Source organism: Lactuca sativa, chromosome 4 (genome assembly GCF_002870075.4).
Source record: "Lactuca sativa cultivar Salinas chromosome 4, Lsat_Salinas_v11, whole genome shotgun sequence".
Classification (NCBI taxonomy): domain Eukaryota; kingdom Viridiplantae; phylum Streptophyta; class Magnoliopsida; order Asterales; family Asteraceae; genus Lactuca; species Lactuca sativa.
In genome coordinates, this window is record NC_056626.2 from 380,957,101 (window position 1) to 380,973,216 (window position 16,116).

General features: G+C 42.8%; 1 protein-coding gene across 1 annotated transcript; it reads left to right on the forward strand.

The window, feature by feature from the left end:
• Nucleotides 1-312: 312 nt before the first annotated feature.
• On the forward strand, nucleotides 313-3,206 carry LOC111890037 (receptor-like protein kinase FERONIA). The gene has a single exon (XM_023886199.3). It carries the CDS (start codon nucleotides 441-443, stop codon nucleotides 3,057-3,059), a length of 2,619 nt encoding a protein of 872 aa, XP_023741967.1. The 5' UTR covers nucleotides 313-440; the 3' UTR covers nucleotides 3,060-3,206.
• Nucleotides 3,207-16,116: the final 12,910 nt, after the last annotated feature.

Sequence of the window (16,116 nt, forward strand, 5' to 3'; positions counted from 1 at the left end):
AAAGACTTTCAACTTGTCAATACTTTTCGCTTTTTCTCTATAATATAGACCAGTTAATCGGTAGTGGAGATATCTTCATTTCGTAGCCACATAATGGCTTATCAAGTGAATATTCAATTTGCATAGTTGACTCGTTCAAATGGATTGTTGTTCATGTACCTGTTACAATTAAAAGCATCTCAAGTAAATGATTTTTCCACACCAAAATACGAGATTAAAACATGTCACTTTCTATGGTATAACTCCTAATGCACAACGTATCGTTCACTCCTAAAACTATTTGTAAGTACTGACAATTGAGGAAGACCGAGAAGACTTGCCAGGTCTACTTTTGATTCTTGAAAGAAGCTGACAATTCTCACTGTGTATCCCCTCGTGATGATTTATAAAACACAATTATCTATTTTTCAAAGCACCAATAATTCTCCTTTTTATCAATCATGATTAGCTTCTATTTACCTCTCTTTTCTTTCTTCCTCCTATTCTCCACCACCACCACCACCACCGCCGCACAACCATACAAAGCCACCGATAACTTCCTCCTTGACTGCGGTTCATCTTCCGCCGCCATCAGCATACCTTCCGGACGGAGATGGGATGGCGATGAAGATTCTAAATTCATAAACTCCAACTCCGCCGCCACCTCCTTTTCATTCACACCTTCCTTCCAAGATCCTTCAGTCGATCAAATCCCTTACGCCACTGCTCGTATCTTCAACAGATCTTCATTCACCTACAGGTTTCCGGTGTCCCAAGGCCCCAAATTCCTCCGCCTTTACTTCTACCCCGCGATCTACTCCAACCTCAACGCCGACCAATCTTTCTTCTCCGTTACATCCAACGGTTACTCTCTTTTGACCAACTTCAGCGCTTCCCTAACCGCCTCCTTTCTCTCCGAATCAGGTCCCAAAGTTTCCAGCTTTTTCAAAGAATTTATCATCTATGTCAAAGATAGCCAGAGCCTCAACGTTACATTTACCCCATCACCCAACTCGTTTGCCTTCATCAATGGTATTGAAATTGTTTCCATGCCGGAAAATCTGTATTTCAAAGCTAACAACTTGAAATACGTCGTTATAACTTCAGGACCTGTTACTGATAGCTACACGGCTCTTGAAAATATTTACCGGCTAAACGTCGGTGGAAAACAAATTTCCGGTGAGGGTGATACCGGAATGTATCGATCATGGGATGGAGATGAAAATTACATATTCCCCAAAAATGCTCTTGGGTTAACGCCTTCTACTCAGATTCCGATCACGTACACAACGGAAACACCAAATTATACAGCACCTGAGCTTGTTTATCAAATCCAACGGAGTATGGGCAAACTGTCGATGTCTTACAATCTGACGTGGCTACTTCCCGTTGATTCTGGGTTTTATTACATGCTCAGACTCCATTTCTGCAATATTATACCACAATACACGTTTAAAGGACAGATGATTTTTAAGATCTTTATTAATAATCAAACTGCTGAAGATGAAGCTGATGTATTCCTTTGGACTCAAGGTAGTGGGTATCCTATTTTCAGGGATTACATTGTGTTTGTCAGCGACCCAGATGGCCAACGCAGCAAGCAAGATCTATGGCTTGCATTGCATCCTAATGAAGAATCTCAAGAATATCTTGATGGTTTTCTCAATGGTTTGGAAGTCTTCAAGCTGAACATGACTGGTTATAATCTGGCTGGACCAAACCCAAATCCTCGTCCTATAATCCCACCACCTCCGGCGGCGTCGACCGGAAAACCGAACAAGAAGAAAACTCCATATGCCGTGATAATTGGAGGTGTTGTCGGAGGGTTAGTCGTGTTGACTGTATTAGTTCTTATAGTTTTACTCCAACGCAGGCGAGTGAAACACTATGCTACCGCCGACGACAAGTCATCATGGGGCCCAGCTGATCATAGTGAATCAAAATCTACAAAGTCTAGCCATTCAACGCTTCCATCAGATCGTTGTCGTCGTTTTTCACTTACAGAATTAAAGGTAGCTACAAATGAATTTGACGACAGTTACATCATCGGAAACGGAGGGTTTGGTAAGGTTTATAAAGGGTACTTGGACAATACTACAACCACCGTAGCAATCAAACGACTAAACCAATCATCAAGCCAAGGTTTACATGAATTCCGTACAGAAATCGGGATGTTGTCAAAATTACGTCATGTCCAACTAGTCTCCCTGATCGGATACTGTGATGATGAAGGAGAGATGATACTGGTGTATGATTACATGGCTCATGGAACTCTTCGGGAACATCTTTACAAAACAAAAAAGGCACATTTGTCATGGGAAACACGTCTCAATATTTGCATTGGAGCAGCCAAAGGTTTGCATTATCTTCACACAGGAGCAAATCGTTCGATTATTCATCGGGATGTGAAGTCGACAAACATTTTACTCGATGAAAACTGGGTCGCAAAGGTGTCTGATTTCGGGTTGTCGAAGCTCGGACCTAGAGATCATCAAGAACAAAACCACGTTAGCACAGTGGTGAAAGGTAGCATCGGGTATGTGGATCCTGAATACTATCGAACCCAGCATCTAACGGATAAATCCGACGTGTATTCGTTTGGGGTTGTTCTTCTTGAAGTATTGTGTGCTAGACCTGTAATGATTCCATCGCTTCCGAGAGAACAAGTGAGCTTGGCGGAATGGGCGAAATTATGTTACCGGAATAAAGCGACGCTGCAACAGATAGTTGATCCAAAAGTGAAGGGTGAGATTGCGCCGGAGTGCTTGAGGAAGTTTGGGGAGGTAGCACTTAACTGCTTGAAAGAGCAAAGAAGCGAACGACCAACCATGGAAGAAGTTGTCTGGGATCTGGAGTTTGCATTGCAGCTACAAGAAAGTGCTTCGAAAAGAGGTGGCGATGTGGTGTCGGATAATCAAGAACTTCCGTTTTTAATGCAAGTTGAGCCAACTACAACCGATGATGAAGTGTTTTCGGGATCAAGTGCAATAAGAAATGGCACATCGTCGATTAGTAGTAGCTTCGAAGGGTTCAAGTCAGAGACAGTTTTCTCGGAGATGCAGAAATCAACGGGACGGTAAGTCATATATTATTATTGTAGGGTGTATTGTAGAGGAACCGATGAAACCGACAATCAAGCAAACAAGCAATTATTCGTTTGGTACTGCATTTGCTTTTAGATTTCTATCTAAGATGTATTTTAAGAATATATATATGTTTTGTATTTACATGGCCTAGGCTTAATTAATTCCCAAATATGTGTAGATTATATAAATACGTTTAACATACTTTTCAAATAAGAAATATGTAAACATGTAAGATGTAAGATGTAAATAGTAAAATACAGTATAAGAAATTAAAATATTACCGGCGACAGCCCTCGTCGCTAAAAGTAGCGTTTGTCGCCGCTAATAGTATTACCCGCGACGCGTCGCCGCTAAAACATCGTTGCTGATGCTTTGTCGCTGATAATGTAAATGACGCCGCTAAGAACAAGATGTCGCCGCTAAAGGTCTGTCGTTGTTGCCGCTAATAACCGGGTTGATGGTGCTGGCGGTCTTGTGGTAGGAACGATAGCTGAACGCAATCGATAGTCGAAGGTGCTTGAGTCGGCTAGGAGGTTTCATAGAAGCAGGATGCATAGAAGGAACAAAAAGGAAGCTGAAGGGGAGGGGGGGGGGGTAGTTAGCGGCGATGCGGAGGCATTAGCGACAACGCATAGGTATTAGCGGCGACAACCTGGAGGAAAAAATCAGCGCCTTTTCTTTTTCCATTACCACCCTACGATTGAAAACAAATCGAACAAATGTGGCTCGTTTGACACAGACCACTATTATGTGACTATTAACGACGACGCATGACATTAGCGGCAACATGTAACCTGAGAGACGTTTTTGGGTGCTCTCGGTGAACGACACTAGACAAATGTCCATGCTCACGTGTAACAGAGTCGTCGAGTAGAGAATGATGATGTATTGATGTGATCCATACATTATGCTTGGCACAAGATATTGCACACTAAGGCCAATCCAAAAGCATTTGGTGCCTTTGGCATAAAGTATTTAGAGCATTGGGTGTGGGCAACAAGGTGCAACACCAAGTTGTGCCATCTCACATGCCACATAAGCAAATGGTGTTATAACACCAAGTGAGGAAATGAGCAACAAGATGTAACACCAACTTTTTGAAAATAAATATTTTTATTTTTGTATTTCTTTTTACTATTTCGTTTTTTTAACCTTTTTTTAGTTTTCGTTTTTTCTTTTTTTTTTTTTTTTTTTTTTGCGTTTTTTTAATTAGTAATATATTTTTTTTATAAAACATATAATTTAAAAAAAAAAAAGACATAATATTTAAAATCTAAAATCCGATTACAATTAAAACAATATAATTTTAAACCTAAATTAATAACTAAAATACCATTAAAATCACTACTAAATACCACACACAAATCCTAATTAACCCAAATATTTTTCCTAATTAGTTCATTCATTGCTTGTAGCACCGCTAGATCAGCAGGCGCTAAACCCTCCTCGTTTGTCCGAAGAATTGACAACTGTTGTGTCATTAGTTCCCTCTCTTTTTGTTCATGCTTCTCCCGTGCCTGCCTTTCCAGGAATTTCAAATGACGACGTTTCAATTAATTTTTTTCTTTTATTAATTAATTATGTTCGTCGAATTTCGCTCTCATTTCCGCCGCATCTTTTGCTCTCGTCTCCACCTCCTCCGCATGTCTTGCAGCGTGCCTCGCTTTGTGGCGTCCGGGCGGTCGTCGTGGTTGAGATATCTCTTGGATATCATCCGGGATCTCATCGTCATCGGCGTTTAGGTCGATGTTAGTCCGTGCGTCCGACACGTCGACCGAGCTAGAATTGCGAGACCTTTTGGATTAAACCTCCGACGATGTAGGCGTTTTATTCCACTTTGGATCCACTCGCAACAATTCCCATGATTTTTCAAAGTCGAAAACATGACCCATTTCGACCCGATATTGTTCCTTAGCAGCTTTGAACAAATCAAAGTCGTTTGTTCCACTTTGTTGTTGCGCCGCAATCCGGTTGTAAATACCGTTGAATTTGTTGCACCGCTTAGTTATCATACCCCATTTGCTGCTCAACATGTCGTTGTTGCGATACGAATTTTTCTTTAAAATAGCGTGAAACTTGTCGAGCACCGCCCCCCAATAAGCTCCTTTTTTCATTCCATTTCCGCGAACTTCATCCTTTGAAGTAGCACACCAAGCCGCCATCAAAGCGTATTCCTCCTCCGGTGTCCACCATTATGGAACGTCTGCATTTTCAGATTCCACTGCTATTGATTTCCCTTTTGATTTTCCTTTCCCTTTCCCTTTCTTACTACTTCCCGCTTCCATTTGAACTGTTGGTTGTGTTGTAGGCAACGATTGATTGGTTGTTTGTTGCATCGAACCAAAAGTAGAGAAAAGATTTTGTTGTAAATTTGGGTTTTGACCAAATTGATTTTGTTGAACGTAAGGTGAGTTGGGAAATTGCAGTGGCGGTGAAGCGGGATTGAAAGCGGCACCTTGGTATGGTATTTGTGGTGAACCTTGAGACGACAAAAGGTTGAAATAACTTTCATACCCCGCAAATCCGAGAGACAAGGTTGTGTTTGGGTTTGATGATGGAGGGGGGTGTTTGGGTTTTGCTCGATTTTTTGAAACTTTAATGAAAAAAGTGTATAAGATATAGAGAGAATGAGAGAAAGATATATAAAAATTTGAAATAAAGTATATATATATATATATATATATATAGATGGTAAAAAGTAAGTTTTTTTTTTTTTTTTTTTTTTTTTTTTTTTGAAATTGACCGTTTAATAACGGTAAAATATAGGGGCAACGGATAGTTTTTTGGCGTTACAATTCGTTTCCAAAGCAACGAGATCCGGGTGACGAGATGCAACGGCTAGGGGGGGGGGGGGGGGGGGGCGGTGTTCACCGCGTTACAACAACGTCGCGGACCGCCACGTCAGTCTCGTCGCTTCTCGTCGAGGCCCATACTGAGTGGTCTTAAGGATGCCTTGTGATTGTACCGTAAAACCTTACAACTACAAAAAAAATACAAATATAATACCAATATATACCATACGTGGATATTAATTGTTGAAGTAAACATGAATTTTATTTAAAATACACAAGTTAATACAAAAGACAATAACACATAGCATGATAGCTTTTACTAAAAGCCTGCAAACCCTACAAAATAAAAGCCATTTAGTTTAGTGCATACAAAAAGTGCCACAAAAAATTGAAAAAGTGTCACCAAAGACACCTCTAAGAATATACGGCGCATAAGAAAAATGTCACTGGAAACGTTCCCACTAAAATCTTTTAGTGACATTTTTTTTGGTTTGCCGCTGCAAACATTTAGACTTTTAGTGACACTTTTTTGCCACAATATTAAAAAAGATTTTTGTGGCACAAACTTTGTGCCGGTAATAACTACTCATATTTTAAAAATCATAACACTTTTAGTGGAGCATTATCAGTCTAAATGCCAATATATATGTTTTATCATATTAATTTTGATCAATTAAAAATCTTAATTAAATTATTATTTACAATATAAAATAAAAACAAAATTATAAAATATAGAAATCATAATATCATGATTTCCATTAGAAGCTCGACTATCTTCGAAAAGTATTCCAGTTATTTGGAAACAAATGTCTAATAAATGTCAAACATATTAAACGAAAAACTAACAAATGTTTGGATAAAAACTCAAAAACTCACTACATTTGTGAATCCCTATCATAATCTTCATGTCAGTAAAATATTCATCATGTAACGGTTACCTGTTAAAAAATAAAGATCTTTCATTATGATGACAATAAGGACAATATTCAAGATGAAGACAATATAATATTGTCCATTACATATATGAAATTACCACTATTATCATGACTTCTTGAAGGTGATCTTTGAGTACCCTTTAATTTGGAAGAATCCACCTGGTGACGAATGGAAAATCCACTTTCTTATGTTTTTAATTCATTAACACCCTCAAAACCTAAATAACATCCAACAAAAAATGATACCATTTGTTAGAAATGATATACAAATTTGATAGTTCAGCGCTAAAATATATAGGAAAAACAAGAATGATCATTACTGAAACTCAATATAGCTAATAAAAATTACATCTTAATGTAAAATAGTTCAAAGTCCACTTTTCAGCCTTGTTGACTTGTAGGTGTTCCTATCATTTATCACAACATAAAATCATCAAAGCGAAAAGTATTTTATCGTCAAATTGGTAGGTGATGGTTGTTTGCTTACCGGTCTTGTAACATCATGCCCTTTATGATATTTTTAGTGTAATCACTCTGATTGAGTAGCCCATGAATCGTTTTTACAAACAAAAAAATAAAAATAAAAATAGATTAGGCAATAAATCAAATGATCACACACCTAATAGAATAATCAAGAACCAAGAACAAAAACTTACAAAACTAGACTCTCATAGAATAAATAAATAAATAAATAAATAAAACTGGCCATCAAATACATACCGGTAAACAAAATCATTTGTTGGACCTGGTAAATTCAAAAAACATGATATAACATACAATTTGTGAAGTTAATAGATTTGTAAGTTTATAATGTGTTAATTTTGTTGTTCTTTTGGAATAAGGAAGTGAATAATAACAAAAGCTGGATGATCAGATGCAAAATATGAGTAAAGCGTAAAATAGTCTTTTTTGGTAAATGACAGAATTGGCAGGTTTTTTCTACCTGTATGTTGGGAAAAAAATTTTGGATTAAAAATGTCAAAAGGAGAAGGAATGCTGGTTTATTTAAAGGCAATATGGCCTTTATTTGACAAATACTAGAAGTATAAACTTCGATCTCAAATGGGATTTGATTCTAAGCATGTAATTTGTGCTACTATCATTACATGTATAACGAAAGGAGAAATGGAATTTTAACTACAACAAAAGGAATAGAAGTTCACATGCTATGCATTTCAGCCAAAATCAAACATATTCAAGCATTCAAAACAAAAACATATGCAATTTTGGTGTATTGGTTTTTAATCGGGGCATTTAATCGAACATATGATATGCATTTCAACAAACAAATACATTTAAATTATTAAATATAAAAAAATCGACATGCATCAATATGTGCATCATGGGGATCTAAAGTAAAGCATTTGGAAATAGAGTAGGAAGCAAAAATTAATAAAATTATGACATAAAATATGTAACTTTTAATCATATTTTATTACTACATGTATGTGAAAATATCATGTGTGGGGTCAACAAAGTATTCAAGATAATTAATGTAGTAATAAAAGTATGAATCTAAACAAGAGCAAAGAGAATGAGAGAAAACAATTGACTGAAATGATTCTTGATTTGATACTTCGAAACTGGGAAAAGTTGTGAAAAGCCTTTCTTCTAATTACATGGTGGTGATGGTCCTATTTATAGGAACATATGACCAATCATATATGGAGACACTTGTACTAAAAACTAATTTCAGATCAACCACTTGACACATCGGTGTGGTTGACCTTTGTCTCCTATATGTGTGTAACACCCTATCTCGGGTCATTTCTTAATTCAGGGTTTGTGGAACGTAAATCGATCACGTAAGGCTTTGGGCTTTGAGGAAGTAAATGTTAGATCTTATTGAAGGAAGATAATATTGGTTATGAGATCTAAGCTCTTGATTCGTGAGTTGGAATCTAAAAGTAAAATGGGAAAAGTTATATATTAGGTTTATTGCATGGATTATTGTTTTAGTTAGGCTAAGTTGATAGAATGGTGGGGCTCTTCAATACCTTTTATCTTCTTGTAAAAAATGTCGAAAACGGAGTTGAATCGATGAAATTATGGTTGTTAGAAGTTGAATTGAAATTTGGGGATTTTGCCCTACGCAGAACGTAGTGTAACGCCCGCAGATTCGGGCTAGTCAATTTAGACACAATATGTAACGACCCAAAATTCAAGCCTAAAAATTTCATTTTTAAATTACCAAATTTAATAAAAATTGTACCAAAACATAGTCGATAAACACAACACATTACAATATCATATTGTTGTGTCCCAAACCATGACATCAAAAGTAAAGAAAATCAAAGTACGGTCCCAAAACTTCTTGCGGAAACCATGTGTGTGTGTGTGTGTGATGCGCTGCTACACCGCCGACTCCTTCCCCTTCGACGAAGAGGTACCTGAAACCAAAACCAAAACTGTAAGCACAAAGCCTAGTGAGTTCCCCCATCATACCACATACCATACAACATCGTTGGTATCTTTCAACCGGTAACCTTCATCGGTATCTTTCAACCGGTAACCATCATCGGTATCTTTCAACCAGTAACCAACATCAGTATCTTTCAACCGCTATCCATCATCGGTATCTTTCAACCGGTAACTGGGGACTCTTTCACCCCTACCACTAGCATACAATCAACAAATATAAGCATACAGTCAGGCATATCCGGGTACTGACCTACCCTTAGGTCCTAAGGACCACTGTCATGGAAACTAATCCCTACTATTCACATAGCATGTCATACAGATAAATCTCATAACCAAAACACATAACCAGACCAAGATAATTATCACAAAGACCATTATCTTCTAATTCCCCTTTTTGGTGGGTCGGCATTGTAACCTTAGACCCACCCCTACTGGAAGGTAGCTAACCTTAATGTCGTGCAGTGTTTGAATTCTCCTCGGCGCACAAGTTGACTCCCTTCGACTCCTCGATCCCTACACGACAACCTTCAAGTCAACACATAGTATATACAACCCTAAACAGGGTTAGTTCAAGTCCAGTCAAAGTCAAATTCAAGTTGACCCGACTCGCCGAGTTGGGCCATCAACTCGCCGAGTCCCTCACCCTTTACTCGTCCCCATCCACGACCCCAGTCGTCGAGTTGGGCCGTCAAATCGATGATTTCTTCTCTTATATGAACATCACATGAAAACTCATCCGAATCACCGAGTTGATGAACAACTCGTCGAGTTCACCTTCATCTGATGAACAAGTTCTGCTCTCGACTCGCCGAGTTGATGAACAACGCGTCGAGTTCATCTTCATCCTTAAGAAGATTGCCTTAGACTCGCCGAGTCTGTTCTAGTACTTGTCGAGTCCCATGAACTCCAGGTCTAAAATCACGTCCAATGCACTGGATCACTCTTTCTAACTGGCTACAACCCTTCCCACACTCAATTGGGCCCTTTGTCCCTCAACAGATATGGGACTCAAGCCTTAGACTCGTCGAGTCCCATGAATGGACTCGCCGAGTCGGTCACATCCACACTCTAAATCCTTGATTTTTGACGTACAACCTTTGATCAAAAGATAGATCCAAGCTTCTACAATCAATCTAGCACGTAAAGTTACAACCTTTACATGCATGCATGGGACTTTGAGCTCAAAATGCCCTAAAACAAGTTCTTGGGTTGCATGGGGTCTTCTTTGGGTGGAAAAGCACCCACCTTCTGCCTTGTGACCCTTCAAAGGTCCTAGATCCGACCCTTTGACCCCAACCATGCTTGCATTAATGGTTGACTAGCTAAAATAGCTCATAAAGCCCTAAAACTACACAAAATGGGATCTATCAAATGGAAGAGCAAGGTATAGATTTTTTACCTTCAATGATCTGAAAATGGTGCACAAACTCGGATCCCTTTAGCCTTCTCTTGATCCTTCAAGCTTTTCCTTCCTTCCTTCAATCACAAGAACACCAAAATCACTCCAAATGTCTTAGATTGCTTCGATAACGGCTAGCGTTTGCTATGGGGGTCTTCTGGGAGCAAATGGGATGAAGGAGGCCGAGTTAAAGTGTTTAAATAGGGTGCAAACCCTCGGATTAGGGTTTTGTCCAGACAGGGCCTACTCACCGAGTCCGGGACCCAACTCGTCGAGTAGACAGCTTAAACCCCGCGTCCCATCTCACTTCTACTCGGCGAGTTTGTCCTTTGGCTCGCCGAGTCCAAGGCCAAAATGCAAAATGTTTTAAAGAAATAAATAAAAGAATACGCACTAGGAACCAGGTGCTACAACTTTCCTCCACTTATTTTAAACTTCGCCCTCGAAGTCTGCTGCTCATTCCTGAAACAGCTCGAGGTAATGCTCCATCATCTCGTCCACCGACTCCTAAGTCCATTCCGAGCCCTTACGGTGCTGCCATTGCACCTTCACGAGCTCCACCCTCTTGTTCCTCAAATCCTTCGACTTCCGGTCGAGGATTGCCACCGGTCGCTCAATGTAGTTCAGGCTACCATCAACCTGAATGTCCTCTAATGGCACCACTGTGGAGTCGTCCACCAGGCACTTCCGCAGCTGAGAAGCATGGAAAGTCCTGTGTATCTGACTGAGTTTGGCTGGCAAGTCCAGCTTATACGCCACTTTGCCCACCCGGGCTATAACCCTGAACGGTCCAATGTACCTTGGGCCCAACTTGCCCTGCTTCCTAAATCGTATGACGCCTTTCCAAGGCGACCCTTTCAGGAGAACCATATCCCCGACCTGGAACTCTAGGTCTGATCGACGCTTATCGGCATAACTTTTCTGCCGACTCTGAGCAGTCTGAAGCCTGCTCCAGACTTGTTGAATCTTCTCTGTCGTCTTGAGCATTACTTCAGTGCTCCCCATTACTCTCTGGCCAACCTCGCCCCAATAGATCGGGTTCCTGCACCTCCTCCCATACAACATCTCAAAGGGAGGGCGGTCGATGCTCACGTGATAGCTATTGTTGTAGGAGAACTCTGCCAATGGAAGGTAGGTATCCCAACTACCTTCGATATCTAACACGCATGTCCGCAGCATATCCCACAGAGTCTGGATGGTCTGCTCGCTCTGACCATCCGTATGCGGGTGAAGGGTGGTGCTAAAATACAGACGAGTACCCAGCTCATCATGAAACTTCTTCCAAAACCTGGAAGTGAACTGCACATCCCTGTCTGAAATCACAGAAACTGGCACACTGTGCTGAGCCACCAGTTTCGCATATATAGATGTCGGCCAACTTCTTGGCCGAGATGCTCTCCTGGATCGGGATAAAATGGGTGCTCTTGGTCAATCAATCGACGATGACCCAGATCGAATCCACTCCCCGCGTGGTCCTGGGAAGCATGGTGATAAAATCCATCATGATGTCTTCCCATTTCGACAGCGGAATATCCAACGGCTGCATCTTGTCGTGAGGTCTCTGATGCTCAGCCTTGACCTTCCTGCAGGTTAAGCACCGCTCCACGAACCATGCCACATCCCGCTTCATGCAGGGCCACCAATAGTCCAGACGAAGATCCCTATACATCTTCGTTGCCCCGAGATGAATGGAGAACTGAGATTTGTGCGCCTCCTCCATCAGAACCTGGCGCACACCTCCGTGGTATGGTACCCACACCCTTCGGTGTAATGTCAGTAATCCTCGGCTGTCATAGTCGAAGGAGGAAACCTGCCCCACGATTCGCTCGCTCTTCCGATGTTCCTCCTTCATGGCCTCCTGCTGGGCCTCCCGAATCCGCTCTAACAGTGGAGTCACCATTGTCACCCTCAGGCAGATATCCTTGATCAGCGCTACCTTGCGGGTAAGCACGTCGGCCACCCCATTGGCCTTCCCCGGATGGTAAAGGATCTCGCAATCGTAATCATTTACCATGTCCATCCACCGATGTTGGCTCATGTTTAGATTCGGCTTATCCATGAGGTACCTCAAACTCTTATGGTCCGTGTAGATGGTACAGCGAACCCCATAGAGGTAATGACGCCAAATCTTGAGGGCGAATACAACAGCCCCCAGCTCCAAATCATGCGTCGGGTAGTTCGCCTCGTGAGGCTTCAGCTGCCTCGATGCGTAGGCGATGACATGCCCCCTCTACATCAATACTGCGCCCAAGCCTGAGATGGACGCATCACAGTACACAACAAAATCCTCCATGCCCTCTAGAAGGGCTAGGATTGGCGCCTCACACAATCTCCATCTTAGTGTCTCAAACACGGCCTACTGCTCAGGCCCCCAACTAAAGACGACGGCTCTTCTTGTTAGCCTGGTCAGGGGTACGACTATCTTGGAGAAATCCTGGATGAATCTCCGATAGTAGCCGGCTAATCCTAAGAAACTCTGAATCTCAAATGGAGACTTCGGAATCTCCCATCTCATCACGGCCTCCACTTTCGCCGGGTCCACTGAAATCCCGTTATGGTTGACAAGATGACCAAGGAACTGCTCCTCGCGCAACCAGAAATCACACTTGGAGAACTTAGCATACAAGTTCTCCCTCCTCAAAGTCTCCAGCACCTCCCGTAGATGCTCTTCGTGCTCCTCCTGCTTCTTGGAGTAAACCAAGATGTCATCAATAAACACTATCACAGATCGGTCTAACATCGGTCTACACACGCGATTCATGAGGTCCATGAATGCGACAGGAAACAAACTCGTAGTGGCCATAGCACGTATGAAACACAGTCTTCTGCACATCCTCCTCTCTGACCCTCATCTGATGGTATCCTGAATGTAGATCAATCTTGGAGAACCAAGATGCTCCCTGTAGCTGGTCAAAGAGGTCATCAATCCTTGGGAGTGGGTAACGGTTCTTCACCGTTACCTTGTTCAACTCCAGTTAATCTATACACATCCGATGCGACCCGTCCTTCTTCTTCACAAGCAAAATCGGGGCTCCCTAGGGAGAACTACTCGGTCTGATGAATCCCTTGTCTAACAGCTCCTACAGTTGTGTAGACAACTCCTGCATCTTAGGAGGAGCCAACCGATATGGTGCCTTGGCTATCGGAGCTCCACCAGGGCCTAGGTCCTAAACTCCGCTGCCTCTCCAAAGGTATCCCAGGAAACTCCTCGGGGAATATATCCGTAAACTCTCGCACCACGGGCACATCGCCCACTGTCGCCTTACCCGCCTCCCGAGTGTCCATGAAATAAGCGACATATCCTGCGCAACCTTGCTGGAGGTAACGCCTAGCTCTCGTTGCTGAACATACAGCTGGTCTTCGTTGTGGCCTCTCGCCCTGAACTACCAACTCTCCCCCACTTGGGGTTCTAATCCGAACCAGCTGTTGTGCGCAATCTATCACTGCCCCATTGGGGCATAACCAATTCATGCCTATAATCACCTTGTTCCCTCTCAACGGAATAGGAACCAGGTCTACCAGGTAACGTTCCTCGAACAACCTCAAGACACAATCCCGACAGACCTCCGATGCTCGTACCAACCGGTCGTCCGCAATCTCGACCTCTAGAGGGCAATCCAACATGCCCGAAGACTCCGAAAACTTCTTGCTGAGCGCAAGAGAGACAAATGATCGGGTGGCACCTGAATCAAACAACACCTGAACTGGGATACCGTTCACATGGAATGATCCTAAACAAGGCACATGATATATCAAAATCACAGCGACATAATATAAAAGCATAAGGATAAGAAATCATACCCGTCACTACATCGGGTGCAGCACGTGCCTCCTCGGCTGTCAGCTGAAAGGCTCGGCTCCGAACCACTGGAGCCTCCAACTTGGGCTTCCGGCCATCCACAACCCGTCCTGTCACTTAAGCCGGCACCGCTGCTGTTGTCAACCTTGGGCAATTGGCCTTTTTATGGCCTTTCTGATTGCAATGAAAGCAAATTACATCTGACATCTATATCGCAGGAGTAGGGGCAGTACAATCCCGACCAAAATGCCCAACCTTGCTGCACTTATAGCATCCTGAACCCGGCCCAGTGCGACAGGCTCCCTTGTGTGACTAACCACATTTCCCAAAGCGGTCCCACCATGACTGGCCTTTCGGCCTACCGTCGGATCCCTTGGGCTTCTTCCTAGAAGCCCCCGTTGTCTGCCCCTCTACTACCTTCCTTTTCCGGATGTACTCCAGATCAATCTCCCTCTCCCTAGCCCTAACAATCATGGAATCCAGGGTAGGAAAAGCTGAAAAACAGACATGCTCCCGGATGTCAGCTCGTAGCATGTCATGGTAGCGGGTCCTCTTCATGTCCTCATTACCCGCGTATTGGGGCACCAACAAAGCCATGTCCTGGAACTTGGCGGTGATCTCCGCCATAGTCTCTGTCGTGTGTCTCATATCCAAGAACTCCCTAGCCACCTGCTGAAGCTCTATAGCTGGCGCAAACTCTGCTCTGAACTAGGTCACAAAATCCGACCATGTCATAGCCTCAATAGCCTAGGCTCCCAGAGAGTCACCAACCGACTCCTACCAATCCCTAGCCCCGTCCCTCAAACACCCTGTTGCAAATCGTACCTTCGACCCCTCGAGGCAGAAGCTGGTCTGCTGTGCAGACTCAATGTTCGTAACCCATCATCTGGCAGCAATGGGATCCTTTGCCCCGTTGAAATCTACTGCACCACTCCCTCTGAAGTAATTAAAGGACAGTGTGCGTGGTCCTGACTGGCTAGCCGCCAAGTCACTCCAGAACGCCTTGAGGCGATCCTCCATCAGCTTAATGATCCCCTCCTTGATTGACTCGAAGATAACTGGCGTCGCATCAAGGATACCCCTCGTGATCTTGGACGCGATGAACTCGCGTAACCCATCATCCACATGATCGGATCCTTCCCTCGAGCCCGATCCTTACCCAGATCCTGAGCTTCCTGCTCCATGTCGCGTGACCACCATTCTGAAAAACAAACATACGAATGTCAGGGTCACAAATACTTTCTGGAGGTGACACACACTTTCCAAGTTTCCTGATTCCATCTAGGCCCTCCTTGGTTCGAGTACGGATCCTCTGCTTTCAGTAGTACGGGCCCATACTACCTTCCATATCTATCCGTACTTTCCTCAAGGATTGCTTTGACATCACCAATTCCCTTTTACCGATACCCTTTGCACTGACCCCATCCTAGGCCTCCCTAGGGCACTCTCCGACCTACTCTCCGCCATCAGCTGCACTAGGAGTCCCCTCCACGTCCCCATAACTAGCTTGCGGATACTGCTACATATCCGCTCCTTAGTTAGTTGAAGCTGGCCAAAACCCCCATAGCACAAAGCAAGCAACATTCATGCGTTGAGTAACCAAACCAGGCATAACCTACATAGTCCATCCTACTGCTGACTAAATAGTCCTAACATACAGCTCATACAACAGGCATATAAGGCATCCTTCCTAGATCCTTAGCCC

Coding starts and splice junctions, on each gene's coding strand:
- LOC111890037 (XM_023886199.3), top strand. CDS start 441: ATGATTAGCTTCTATTTACCTCTCTTTTCTTTCTTCCTCCTATTCTCC.